General features: G+C 46.3%; 1 protein-coding gene across 2 annotated transcripts in view; it reads right to left on the bottom strand.

Moving 5' to 3' along the window:
• The window catches only part of TRAF3IP2 (TRAF3 interacting protein 2), a 28,427-nt gene extending 13,778 nt beyond the window's left edge, over window positions 1–14,649 (bottom strand). For both annotated transcript variants that reach the window (XR_010079251.1, XM_063389823.1), the window contains exons 1-6: window positions 14,514–14,649; window positions 11,255–11,431; window positions 7,212–7,296; window positions 6,217–6,963; window positions 2,975–3,164; window positions 642–817 (exon numbers count right to left, since the gene is read on the bottom strand). Coding sequence is in view for 1 of the 2 variants with exons in the window: in XM_063389823.1 (XP_063245893.1) it covers window positions 642–817; window positions 2,975–3,164; window positions 6,217–6,963; window positions 7,212–7,227 (1,129 nt within the window). In the remaining variant the exon portion in view is untranslated. The remainder of the gene's footprint in view (window positions 1–641; window positions 818–2,974; window positions 3,165–6,216; window positions 6,964–7,211; window positions 7,297–11,254; window positions 11,432–14,513) is intronic.
• Between the last annotated feature and the right edge of the window lie 5 nt (window positions 14,650–14,654).

A 14,654-nucleotide genomic window follows, 5' to 3' on the forward strand; every position in this document is an offset into this window, starting at 1 on the left:
AGGAGAGCTGTGGAGGGTTCTTAGCAATGGTACATCTCACCTACTAGTCAGCTTGGCATTCAGAAAGAAGCTATTTTTCTGAAACCTGACTTTCCCCTAAGTGTTGGAGAGTGAATGCATCTGTGGCTCTGGTGGCAGCAGAAGCATGTCAGGCAGAGTCTGTGCTGCCCTCAGCGTGTCCCAGAGTCCTCTCCAAACTCACCGGTTCAGGGAGAAACTGAGGTCAAGGCTCAACATATTTGTCTGGTTTGGGACAGGCAGAAACACTTTACCCCTCAGGCTTTATTTGTTATTAGTCTTTTACTGCAAGCTCCAGCCCCTCCTGCCTCCAAGGGACATCCTGTTTAGCAAGGAGTCATGAAAACAATCTAAATGGTATTTACTTTTTGTAAACAAAATAACAAGCCATTAATGACAATTATGTTTTCAGGCTTCAAGGGGGTAATTCTGTCCCACCAAACACAGACACTGACACTCAACAGATGTGGTGACACTCGGTATTTTCTTTTCTTGTTGCCTTGGTGTCTTAATGTCCTTCCCCCTGCCTTCTCCTCCCCCTTCACCATTCTGGAGCTCTCCCACCTAAAGCTGTTAGGCCGTGCTGTAAAATCTTGCACAGAACAAGTTTGCTAACCACTTACGCAACTCCTCGGGCAGATTGCTGGTTCTCAGAGTTCCCCTGGCTGCAGGGTTACTGAGAGGTCTCGGGACAGCAGCTGGAGATGGAAAATTGTCAGAAGGACAACCGCAAGCTTCGTCCAGGCCACATGCCTTGGGGGGCAGCTGACCATTAGGTAGCTCGTTGTATAGCTGGTTTCTACAAAGAAAAGATGAAGGATTTAGAAAATACTTATTTTCAAGCAAAATACAGAATTTCTTTCCCTTTTAATAACATGCTAAGAACTTTATCTGTGTATTAGCTGTGAAAAGTTCTGGCAGAAATGCTTGGCTCAGCAAATCTGGTTAGTTATTACAGTGTCTTTGGAACGGATACCTCGGTGACAGGCTACCACAAGAAGCAGTTTATCGGAGAAACATTAATCACAGGAAATAAGTCACAGCATAGCTGAAAGCTGTTGAGCTTGCAATCAGCAGAGGCAAAGGCTGTCTGTGAGTGAGAAATAATGGTGTCGTGGATGCTGTTATGCACGTGTGGGAGCAGAGTGGCCCTTGGGTAACCTCTTCCCGTTATCTAAAGGTAAAGAACACTTCATGGCACCTCAGATGTTCTCACGATGTCCTGTGTCGTGCAAGAGGCTCAGAAAAAGGTGGAAATTGGGAAAATGGGTCTATAAGGGCACTCTAGCTCCAGCTCTGGCGGGCCTCCAGTCTTGGACAAACCCAAAGGAGTGTTTCTCATGTCAGGGACTGCCATTCTAGACCTGCAATAACCTTGCCTAATGTCTTCTCCATTGTAGTAAACAGACAGAAAGGGATGATTTTAAGAAGTTTAGCAGTTCTTGTCCTACTACACTTTGGCTTCAGATTTTAAGTCAATGGGAAGGTGAATCTAGAGAGATTTTTACGTGAGGTGTACTTGCAATCTGCTGGGTTGAATCATGTTGGATGAGTTTTAGGTTTCTCTGAGAGCTTTTCCCCACAGAGCCATGATGTTTAGTCAATCAAGACCACTCTCTTTTCTTTTCTTATACTCCCTTAAATGAATGATGACAGGCTGGTCGCAGCATGTTTTCTGTTGTCACATTAAGATTGGGTTTATTCATTTCGGTGCAGATGTTTTCTGTTACAAAATACTCTATAGGCAAATATTACCAACATATAACTGCTGCTCCTGGAGTCAGCCTGCAAGCAGCAGCCACGCAGCCGCAGGACAGACCCCGAGTACTTTGGATCTCTTTTAGCAGAAGAAAGTACTAATAAAAGCAACACATGCCTCATCATTGGCCACAAAAACACTACCTGGTGGCTAATAGACTGATCTTCCCAAAATTCCACCTTATCTAACAAATGTGCCAAAAATCAGAATTTAAATTTTGCTACTGCAAAGGATACCCACTATCCCCCAATATTTTTACATTTTCACACAAACTCTTCAGTGCAATTCTCTCTGCTGCAGGTACGCCCTTATCTTGCTGTCACTTTTCTGTCACAGCCCTTAACTTTTCACAGGCCAGAGCAGAATGATATTTCAGCTGCCCTCTTTCGTCCTGGACATTCTCACAGGTCCCTGCCAAGACCATGTCACATAAGTGGACATTTTCAAGCATAGATGCCTCTAAGTTTAACACCTCTAGAAGTATTGTGGCACTTGAATAAAAACAGTCTGATTTCAGATAGTCTCAAAACCTGAAGCTTCAGTTTGTTTTTAGATAGCTGAGTCTGAAGGAACCCCTGCATGAACAGGATTTCCCATATAAGAATATAAGGCCTGGTAAATAAATATTTGAAAATCAGTCAAAAAGCCTTGGATGAAAAGTGCCGGAACATTTTGCTACGAAAAATCACAGAAAAGGCTGCAAACTGCAGTGTAGGACTATATCAGCAACTGATGGGATTTTCTCCCTTTTTCTCTGTACCACAGAAGAGAAAAGAAGGAAATCACTGGAAGTGAGTGACTGAGTTGTCCCAGGCTGGTACAGTGTAAAGCTGAAGACCCCAGCAAGCCACCAAATTGACCTTTGCCTGTGAGCAGGAGAGCTCCAAGGTTTCAACTGAGATATTTTTCAACCCCTCATCCCTTTAACCTTCAAGAATTTATCTTCCTTAACATGTGCATTCCAGGGTATGCTCTAACAGCGTATCAGGTATCCGACTTTGAATTCCTTTAGGAAAGGGTCAGGCCCCCATTGGGTGTAAAACAGCAAACAAAGAAAACAACCCAGCATCCCACATGGACTCCTGCAGCCCAGGCACACTCACAGTACTAGGATTCAGAATTACTGGTTGAAAGCCCACCAAATCAGATCAGAGGAACTTCCAGTTCCCACAAGCCCCATCCCCCAGGCACACTTACGGGAATCGAGGAGGATCCGGGGAGGAGCACGTCCTCTGGGGCGGTCGATCTCCAGAGCCCTTGGGAGCACGAAAGTTTGAGTAATTTGGGATGACTTGCTGGGCTGGGCGGATAACTCTCATGCAAGGTCCAGGAACAGGAGGAAGTGGTTGCGATGGCTCTGCAAAATGTTGGTAAGGAGCTCTGCCATCTGGGAGGGTGAGAAAATAAAGGCAGCAACTATCATTTCAGCCAACACATTTTTGCCTCAGTTTGTGTTTATTCCTTTCCAGGCATGTCTCAGGAAACTGAGCAGTTTGGAGGCATTTGCAGGTATCTCGCTCTGAAAGGAGCCAGATGAAGGAATGTTTTAGAGTCTAAAGCTTGCCACTTCCCATTCACATATGGCACGGTTCAGGTCCCTGCCCAGGGTTGGGCTGTTGGGACAGCTGAGAGTTAAACATTCACGGCTGCCTTGTCCCTATGCTTACTGTGCCTCAGTGTTTTTTGTTAAGGTTTTTTTTTTTTTTTTTAATTTCTCTTTGGCAATGACTTGTGAAAATGAATCATCCCAAAGTTCTCATGAAAGCAGATGCAAAATCCTGGAACAAATCAGTTTGCAACACTAAGGCTAAACAGACTGTGATTATTGTAAATGAAAAGAGGAAAAATAATCGCTTAGTTTGTTACTTCACCCTGTGTGAATTTTCTGTCAAAGTGACATTTGAAGGACTTGCTGCTGCTCCCATTGCCATCCAAGAGGCTGCAGGGGAAACCCAAAGTGATAATTTTGCTCAAGTAATTCTGAAAACCTTTACTGTTGCTGGCCACATGTAATACTGATTAATAACTATCGTACAGTGGAACTGTTGGCATAAACTGAAAGAGAAAGGCAATGTAAGCTGTTTGTTTCCCAACTGGGGAGGAGGAATTTTTTTTTTCTCTCAGTCTTTCTGCTTGCTGTTTTCATTAGGCAGCAGCTCTGTGCACTTCCAAGCTGCTGTGTGCAGATCAAAGTCCAGCCTGGCAGGGCTTATTAGCACTGTATGATTATGGTGTTATGAGCTGTCTCTAAAAGCTGCAGTACTCAAATGCTCTTTTCCCCCAAAACTTTTTTTTAAAATCCTTTTAGCTATTTTTGGGTCATGCTTTCCTTTCCCTAGCAGCCATGAGGACTATCTTTTTTTTTTTTTTTTTTTTTTTTTTTAAGGGGAGGATAAAGAAAGAAAACAAAGCTTTGATGAAATATTCCAATTCCAGGGGCCAATGCTTAAGGAAAAAAACCCTCCAACCAACCCCATAATTACAGAGATTTCTGATGAAATTTTGAGTCAGCAACATTGTATTTGTTGAGAGTGTTTTAAGAGATTTTCCCACCCTCCTCTTAACTATTTGCAACAGGACAGGGTGAAAGAGTGGGAGAACCATCTTGCAAGTCAGTGTGGTTTCCTCCTGGGTTCCTCATGACCAGCTCTAGGGAAGGTGACAGGGAGCTGGGACACTCAGTTTGGTTTGGAGGTTTTAAGGCCAATGTTTCACCAGCTTCCTTTGGATCTGTCTGCTGCTACAGGATTTTGGATGCAGCCACAGTTCAAGGCACAGCAAAGCCAGGCGTGTGTGCCCACATACCCCCACTTCCCTCAGAGACAAATATCTGAAATAATGGTCCCAGGGCACCGCTGTGAACATTTCTTTGACTTCAGAAGCAGTTTTGTTGTTGTATCTGAAGTAGCAGGTGCCCCAGCCAGCTTAGAGCCTCCGGGCACAGTTGCTATTCCCCAGGGGAGGCGTGTTTCAACACACAAACTGCAGAGCTTTGTTGTGGGTTGCCACTGCCCAGCAATTATGTGAGACACAAGGAGCTGTCAGGAGGTGATTTACACTGTACCAGGCATGCGAGAAACAGGAGTACAGTTGCCAGCTTCTTGGTCCTGACCAAATCTGCTCCAGCCATCTGAGTTTATTTTGCTCTTTTTGTCCTCTAGATATGGCTGGAATGGTAGTGATTTTTCTGAAGAAAGCCTTTCAGAGTTCCTGCTTTCAAACAAAATGTCCTCATTCAGTAAATGTCCTACTTCTCAGGATGCCTGCTTGTGGAGGAGGTAAATAGAGGTAAATAGTGAGGGGTGTTGTGCAACCAGCTCTTTGTCTGCTTAGAGCTGAACTGAAAGGAGAAGGTATGAAAAGAAAACCAGAGGACATTTTCCAAATGTTAAGCTGCAAAATCCATCTGTAGCCCCTTCCCCTTTACAAAGCTCCAAAATCAGAGTTGGAAGCTGAGTTTCTGAAACCCTCCTCTTTCATATAGCTAATTATAGCACACTGCTGGAATGACAAAACTCCTTAAACAGATGCAATATAAATGCTGTGAAGTCAAAAAAATGGTTAAAAAAAACAAAAGGGGGGGTTATCACAACAGGCCTACAGCTTTTTATTACAAAGCCGGCCCAAAACAGGTCAGGGTCTCATGAGCCTAGTGTAATATAAATTATATTAAAACAATGATATTGCTGTTGAACGTTCAAAGCTCACTTCATAACAGATAAAAATCTCAGCGACTGAAAAGGAATACTAATTAATAGCAGGCTGTAAACTGCGCTGTAGCCTCCCAGAGCCAGAACGCCCATATTGAGGGAGTCACATCAGCGCTCGGCGACACAATCACCAGCAGCTGAGAGGGCTCCATTTTAAGTAATGAGCTTTCATTTCAGCTGACAACAGAAAGAAATGAAGATGATGGATGTCATGCTCTTTTCACATAGAAATAAAACACATGGGTGAGTCTGGTCAGAGTGCTGGGAGACACTATTTATGGAGATCAAGGGTAACCTTCCACCCTGATCCCGGCAGGAAATTCCCAACTTTGGGGATCCAAGGGGGAGCAAGGAAATCTACGAAAACAACAGGAATTGAGTCGGTATAGGAGGCTGCTGAATGACTGATGCAAGGAGGAAGGAAATGACTAGAATATGAAATAACAGCAGGGAGAGGCTGTGCATGCTCAGCGTGACCGACAAAGGCTGGTTTCTAGGCAAAATCATTCGCCTGCACTCGACGAGTAACCGCGACCTCTTTAACTGAGAGGTTCAGAGGTTTTGCAGCAGAGTCCAGCCACATAACCCAAAACTCTGAAATTCTAAAATGGACTGCAATTAGATGTTTAAAGAGCTTAATAACTGCATGCTGTGCTGGGAAAACGCCCTTGGTGAGCAATGGCTGAGATACACCCAGAGACCTCCTGTGGGGCGAGAGGAGCTACTCACATGGGCCTTGGGGGGGCTGCTGTGCCGGGCAGCAGTGCCTGAAGCAGCCCTGGGCTTGCGAGGGGCTGCGGGGATGGGCCAAGTGCTGGCACAGAGGGCACTGCTGGTGCTCAGGTCCCAAAAACTCTCTGGAGATCAGTGGTCCTGGGAGGTCCTGGGGGTTCAGCACAGACACCAGAGGTAAGGGGGGTTCCAGATGTCTGATGCCCATGACGTCTTGTGACTGGGAGTTGTATCCTGTATCTACAGTCCCCAGCTCTGCCAGGAGTCTGGTTCCTGAGGGTTGCTGTGACTGTGAACTCCCTTGGCTGCTCTCCTCCAGTGAGTCCTCAGTAATGTCAGACAAGATCTGCTCTGATTTACTGGAGTTGTGCCTGGTGTCAGCTGAAAGCTGTGATCTTGGCTGCATGCCAGGTTTGTCCACAGCTATAGGATGTGTCTTCGAGGGAAATACTCCTGATATTGATTCACCAGAGGAACCAAAGTGTCCACGTCCATCAGGATCAGTGTATTTTGGCCACAAGCTGCTGTCTGGCTCCACAGACAGTGCTGAATGATGAACTGGTGCTCTGCAAAGGCAAGATGGATCAGCCTGAGGTGTTCGAGCAACACGTGGGCTCTGGACCTCCTCATCCCCAGTATCCTCTCCAGAAGGCTGCAAAGCCTTTTCCAAGACATGTTCAGGTAACTGGGACCAGGGCATGGATTCATCCACTTCGACTGGTATGCTTCGACCCACAAAAGTGCCTGAAAAATTGAGAGAAGTAACACTGGAGATGGAAAGCCACACAGTTAAATGCCTATCTTCCATCATTGTTCAGTGACTGTGAGCTGCAATACTAAGAGCAATATGTATTCTTTATATTCTTTTTACTCTAATGCTTTTTAAAAAGATGGCAGAAAACAGCAAGAAAGATCTGGCTGACTTTTGGCAAAACAAGAAAGTGGAGGGTTAGCTGGAGTGAAGCTAGTAGAGAGGTATACTTTGGACTAACCTGACACAGAGGCCATTTCCAAATTTTTTTGTTGAACCAGGAGTGAGTCAGCTGCCTTACTGCAAGGCCAGGATTCTTCAGCAAGCTGGAAAACAAGAAAGGGGACTCTTGTGAACACGGTACAGTTTCACATGGGCAATAATCCTAAAATAACTCCATCTCAGATGCTGGAAAAGAAATACCAGTTAAAGTTTTGGAAATTGTGTTGCGCAAATCAAATGTTTTTTATGGGATTTCTGAAACCTACTGTTCTTGCTGACACTGGAGGGGGGCAGAAGCAGATGACCTATCTGTCAGAAGTAATTCTGGCACCTGACAGTAGATCAGACTGCTTAGGTCTGGAGGCTTGGTTTAGGCATAATAGAGGCAACACAACCACTTATCATTATTTTACTCCTTACCTTCTAATAACAGCTGATGCATTGCATCTAAAATTCACGACACATCTAGATGAGTAATTTCAACTCGAAATCTTGTTTCCAAGTGCTGCTGCTTAATTTATGGTACCATTTCCTCCAATCTATTATCATACAACTCTCATTATTTCAAATTGTTGAAAATTAAAAGATAATTTAGAGAGATTAGTTATTGGTTGGATTTTTTCCTCTTCCCTTCAGAACCTGACCAGAGCAAAATGACCACTTCCTTTTGGGAGTGCTATCAGTAAATTTGGTCTGGCCAAGTGACTCCTTATGATAAGACACTTCTGCTTCTGCACCCTGAGTCAGGATGACAGCAGCAGTGATGGGTGAATGCTGAGCAGGCTTCAGGAAGTGCAGCCATCTTCATCCTTGTACAGGGTGCAGCTCAGCTTCCTCCCAGCAAATTCTCTCTCCTACCATGGAGTATAGAAAAATGTGCTCGGTGCTCATCATTTCCCCAGCCATTCACCTTCTATCAGACTGAAGAAGCTAAAATCTCAAGTAGGAGAGTTATCAGAGGAGAGGGGACTAAGCACTCAAGCAATGGGGATGAAATGAATAAAAGAATCTGGCCTGAAAGTCTGGTAGAGAAAGTCAAAATCACAACATGTTTGAAGAGCTTTTAGCGATCCAAGGGTTTCTCCCACCTTCAGTCACAGTATCTTGAACAAAAAAGTCAAGCGAAGAACAAATTTAAAAGACCACTCTATAAAAAAGAGTTGAACAGGATCACAGAGATTTATAAAGCAGTGTCCCAGCCTTTACCCTGGCTTCCATAGTGATTCTGGAAAAGCAAATGTTGTGCCCCATGTTACAGGGCAAGGTTGAGGCTTTACATTTTTGCTGATCAGATCAAATGACACGTAGTTCCCCCTGAAAGCACCTCTGGCACAGAAAATTCTGGGTGTAACATTTGCTGGGAAGTAGGATATAAACTGCTTTGCTGCTGGGCTGCAATGTAAACATTCCTCCTCTATGTAACTTAAGCTCCATCTGTGCAGAAGATTTGCCATATATTCATACATACCCTATGTTATATTAAGCACATCCACAGGGAGAGTTATCCTGGGATAATTACAGTGGGATAATTATGCTGGTGAATTTTCCCATGTAGGCAAGTCCTCAGAGTAGCTATTAGCTGTGCCAGCGCAGCACACGCGCTGCTGCTCCGACAGCTGCAGCCCCTGCACGACAGCGCTGGGCCTGGCGCCAGAGCAGCTCCTGCCATTCCAGCGCCCAGGCTGGAAAGGCTGACGGTCAGCTCACCACCACCAGCACGTCTCTCCCTCAGGTCTGCACCCTTTTCCTTATGCCAGCTCACAAACACCAGCCAAGCCAGCTGAGTCCCAGTTTTACGACAGGCATCACTGATGTGACGGGAAAGAGAAAACCTCGAGCTCTCAGCACCAGCGCAGGACCGTGTCAGGGACTCGATGCTCTGTAGGGCTGGCAAAGCGTCCCTTGCCCGGGACCTTTGGTCAGATGTCAGTTTAAATCATGACTGCCCGGGGGTGGTGACTCACCAGGGCACTACAGCACAGTCAGATTTACACCAACCAGGCTGTAAAGCTGCTGAGGGGTCCTCTGACAGAGAAGCACCTGTGAAGGAGAGGTGTCAAATGCCCTGCAAAGCATCTGTCTTCTGCTTATCTCAACAGCTCTGCAAACCTGACCCTTGGATCAGCTGGCCTTGAAGTGCCTGTCAGACATGCTTCAACCTGTGGGTATCTCTGCACGTTTGGTCGTAAAGTGAATGACACGCACTCCAGCAGCACAAATCACATTGCAAACTCTTATTTTCCCTCTGAGCATACCCAGTAAACTGGTTCCTTGGGCAAAATTCACCCTGGTGCTCACAAAACGCAACTCAGCTGTGGACTGAGGTACAGTTCCACCTCTGTAGGCCACATGCATTGTCTGATCATCCCTCCATTTGATATAATCCCTAGCAAACATGCAAACTAGACTTTTCAGGAACAAATTTGCAATGCCTCACACACCAAGATGCTGTTTTGATGGTCTCTGAAGTAGCTGGGTGAAAATGCTAGAAACCACTTTGAATTCAGATCCTATGTATTCAATAGCCTTTAGTTTAGCACTGTGACAAGGACAGATTTCTCAATGAAGTAAATGGAAATCTCTATTGATTTCTGTAGGTTTTGGATTGGGTGTCAGATGGGATTTAAAAGTTACTAAATTCATTTGGAGGCTACAACCTCCAAAGATTTTGGTCTTTTTTTTTAGTTCCATTGCTAACATCTGGCTATGAATGAAATGAACTGCATGATTCTAATGAAAGTGACAACATGGGCAAGAAAAAGTCAAGGTTTGCTTTCTTGAAGTGTGTTATTTAATGTATTTAGTCTGCCTTTTGAAGAAGGGATATTAAGACTTTATTAAACTGTATTGCAAATCATCAGCCACCAAACTCTTCAAATGTCATACTTCAGAATATTTCAAAGAAGTCTTTCCTATTAGTTTAACCTCTGAATGGATAAACGCCTCTTTATCTCCCAGATCAACCTAATATTTAAAAGACAGCCTTATTTCCTTCCTGTGTAACAGGAGCTTAAAAAATCACTCCAAATATCTGAGTGAAATAATTTGGTCAGACAGAAGAGACAACTGATTCCATCACATGTTTTTACCTGCAAAAAAATTCTAGTTTTTTGAGATAGGTTTTTGCTTAGACCCTGCTGCAGGGTGTAAGCAAAAGCTGAGCTTTGACACCCACTCACAGCCCCTGCTCTCACCGGGTCGAGATAGGAGGCAGCAAAGGGATGAGGGCTTTGGCATTAAAAAAGTAGGAAATGTGACTTCATCCCCCTCCTCCTTCAGTAGCCCTGGCTGGAGAGAGAAGCTGTTACAGCAGCAGAGCTCTGCCTGTAGTGGTGGATAAATTAACCCCAGGACATGCTGAACATTTTTTGAGCAATGCCTGCAATGGCATGTGGATGGGAATTCCCAAGAGAAATCCCCACACTGCTGAACATGCAACAGATGATTCAAAAACATCCTCCTCCGACAGCAGTACTTCAGGGTGTTGTTTCTGCTCAGCTGAAGATTCTTGGCTTTTGGAAAAAGATCCAAAAGAGCCCATTATCACTATATTTTATGTTGCCTTGTGCTGCTGAGTTTCATTTTGCTTCCTTTGACTTTTCTAGTTAGCTTATCCTGCAAATACAGTTAGGCACAGGGCAGAAAAACTACTTGCTTGGTCTCCTGTGTTGAAAAACTAGAGGAGAGGAATGCTTCAGCATACTGAAATACCCTCAGAAACCTGTAGCCTGATCCCTTCTCTGGCACAGAGGCTGCTGGAGAGCAGAGATCGTGCCCAACCTCATTTGGAAAGATACCACAACTTCAAGTCAGTTCATGATACTGCCAGAAAACATCAAGAATTTAATATCCCCCCTGCACCTCTGACTATTCAGGAGATTACTGATAACCAGCTGGAGCCATTGCATATATTCTGCTTGTAATAAAGTGAGGAGGCCCTTCCTAGAGGGACAGAGCCTGGACTACTCCCAAAAATGTCAAGGGAACTCCTTAAACCACTTTTTTATTTCTTCCTCTCCTTAGACATCCAGTTCTGCAAAGTGCATTAATTCAGCAAATAACCTTTGTGGGTGGGTACTCAGTGATTCAAGCTCCTGGGAAGAACCCTCTTCCAGCTTCCTTGTGAGGCTTCCCACACCCAGAGAGCTTCTTCCTCTGCTTCTGCCAGGGAGACAGGGGAAGCCACCCAGACCTCCTGCTCACAGCCTCCTGCTGCTGGCCATGACCACTCCTGGAAACCTGCAGGGAGAGCATAAATGAAGAGGAGCAAATTCTTCTGCAGGTCAGTAGACATGGGCCTGAGCACCCAAGTTTGAAGCAATAGACAAATTTCCTTAAAATCCTCCCACAGAGTCAAGAGGACACGGGGAAGGGTGTTGGGCTCAGCTCATCTGTGCTATTTTCTTGCAGCTGATTGCAAAACCCATCAGGTATTTATTTCATCTGTTTTCCAGCATGAAGACTTGTCAGGATGTGCTGTCCCAAAACACACTCTAGCCATCTATCTGCTTTTGATTAGAAACCTCCTGTCACAAAGAAACAGAGGAAAGAGAGACTGCAACAGAAGCATGGTTGTGCTCTCTGCCGTTTCTGGAGAGGGGGAAAATATCCTTGCTCTTTTGATCAAAGTTTTATTTGTCTACCTTGTTAAAACAGAAAACATTAGGATGAGAAAGAAACCTCACCTTCCTTGGTGCACAATACATAAGGACAGGATTTTTTATTCACCACTTACAGCACTTCTGAAATGGCATGGGTAGGGATTAAGGCAAAGCTGAGATCACAAAGAGTGGGGACAGACAGGAATTTCTTGATTTCCAAATAATTCCTGCATACTTTGGCTGAATCCCTTAAGCTCCCTGGTGCTGCTGATAGCCATCTGCAGGATGGGAGCAAGTGGATGCAAAATTTGCAAGCTGCTATGAGGCTGCACATGCTGAGATCCCAAGGAATGCTGTTGCCATGGGCTGAGACAAGTGTGCAAGAGCATGTGCTCTAAGTGCAGCTTTCTTTACAGAAGCACTAGACACAACTTTCCTCAAAAAAACCCAGAGAGAAATCCTTACAGGAGGAGCAAGTGCAAATGTGGGAACTGCTTTGGGTCTACAGCTTAAATAAGCACTGCCAAGGAAATCCAAGCTTCAGAGCTTCACACTTCACCATGAGAAAATTTGGCTGCTGTCATCACGGACGCTGACCCTCTCCCTTGGGTACCCTCCACAGCAAAGACTAAGGCAACATCTCACATTCCTAGCCCAGACTTTTAGCTCTCTAGGGCAGGTAATGTTTATTTTTATGACTTCTGGAGAAATTAGAAAAAGAATATGAAAACAATGTTCCCCTGGCTATATACGTACTTTCTGAAGCCATGGCAGGAAAATCTACGTGTGCCAGGAGAACATACTTCAAATCCTGCCTACATGGCAAACCTCACATTCTCTTTTGCAGCAGTAATGCTGCTTCATTGGACAATCCGTGGTGCAAATGCTACAACAGACCTAATATCTTTTGCCTTTTTAGTGTAGGCATTGATACCTATATTGAAGGAATGCTGGGCAATAAGTAGTAATTGTAGAAATAAGTAGTGACACCCTCTAGCAGGATCCAAATAGGCATCTCAGATATAGGAAGCATTCCCTGCCACTTTTTTAAGCTTTGTGAAAAATAAAAATGTCTACAATTACCTTCAGTATCCTTAAAAATGTGATTGTTTTCCAGAGGCTACTCCCCACTCATTTTTGGTGCTGATAAAACTCTCACAGGCACTTAAGAATCTCCATTGTGGGATATCCCATGGCCTTGGGACATGCAAAATTCCTGTCACAAAACTGGGGCTGGCTCAGTGGGGTGGGATGGGGGGATCACTCTGAGAGTCATCAATTCCCTTAGCCTGCTTTCCTATAGCTTCATGCTTTACAATGAAGACTCTGGTTCCCAAAGAACCCCTGGTACTTCACAGGGCTGATGTCTCTCCCGTCCCTAGCCACTCTCCCTGCTCTGCAGCCCGAGGGCTGCGGGGTGCGTGGGCGGTGGGAGGCTGAGGGAAGCCTGCGGGGACCTGACGTGTCTCCCTCAGCTGGCGTGAGAACTGCCTCGCTCGCCTGCAGCCATGAAACGTGCAGAAATGTGTGTATCTTTCAGACACGTACCCTCTGCCAAACTTCAAAAGCCACTGCTGGGAGTGGGGGGCACTGACAGACACGAACACCATAACTGCACATGCCTTGCTTCCTGCCTTAGGAAAACAGAAAGCTCAACTCCATTGGAAAATGAAAAAATAAAAAATACAGCATGCTTCCAGACACTGTCAGCACTCCAAGGGCACGGCCGGCTGACGGCATTGCAGGCAGCAGCACCATCGGCAGCCACCCGCCCACCCCGGCCCTGCCACCCGTGCCCCTCTGGCATCACCCGCCGTGGCTGTCACAGCAGCATCTGGTCACGGTGGGGCACTGGCGTGGCCAGTCCAGGCCTTGAACCCACCCAGGGCTTGCAGGAAATGGGAATTTCTGGTCTCGGGGTTGCTGCCGGTGGTTGAGGACCAATGAGCCCAGATGTGCCAATCTCGGTGCCCAGCCAGCGCTAACCCCTACAAAACCTGTAGCCTGAAATTGGGTGAAATGGGAACGGGTTTTACATGGCTGATTTTATCCTAATCTAAAAGAAATACTACCCTCTTGCTCCCACTTGTTTCTGTGCCAAGGCTATAGAGGACAGTGCAAGAAGTGTCTGTGATCCTGTTTTCTTCACGCCTTGCAGCCACCTCTCCCTCAGCAGGTCTGTGGGCCTGTCCTATGCAGCCCCAGGTCAGCTGGGGAAGGGGTCAGGGAAGGGGTCAGGGAAGGGGTCAGGGAAGGGGTCAGGGAAGGGGTCAGGGAAGGGGTCAGGGAAGGGGTCAGGGAAGGGGTCAGGGAAGGGAAGGGAGGAGAGGGCCTTGGGCCGACACAGCACCTTGAGCCTGCAGAGCCGGGCAGGGCGGGATCAGGCCTGGCCGCCAGGCATTGCCAGGCAACTACGTAAATAGGCAGGACAACATTTCGACACCAGGCGTGTCCGTCCCCAGTGTTTACCCCAAACCCCTCCTGATTTATAAAGAAAAAAATAAAAGAACAAGAACCAACAAACAAAACCAACTGCAGCGAAATGGCTGAAACATGTTGTAACCATCTGTGAAAGTCGGGCTCCCATGAGAGAGGGGGGAGAAAGCGAGCGAGACAGCAATGGGAGCGGGGTGGGGGAGAGCCCCGGCGGGAGCCAGGCGTGGGTCAGCAGCTGACGGCAAACAGGGGCCGAGAGAGGCGGCTCGGCTGACACTTCTTACCTTGCGGGCCGGGGAGGGTCGCGCTGGGCTGCCCGAGGAGAGCGGCAGGGCTGCGCGCCTCCTGCGCTCCCAGCCGCGCCCGGGGCTCCTTCCTCGGCCGGCCGGGCGGCTTTCCCCTCCTTTTACGACACCCTCCCTGCC

The sequence above is a fragment of the Prinia subflava genome, chromosome 2 (genome assembly GCF_021018805.1).
Source record: "Prinia subflava isolate CZ2003 ecotype Zambia chromosome 2, Cam_Psub_1.2, whole genome shotgun sequence".
Lineage (NCBI taxonomy): Eukaryota > Metazoa > Chordata > Aves > Passeriformes > Cisticolidae > Prinia > Prinia subflava.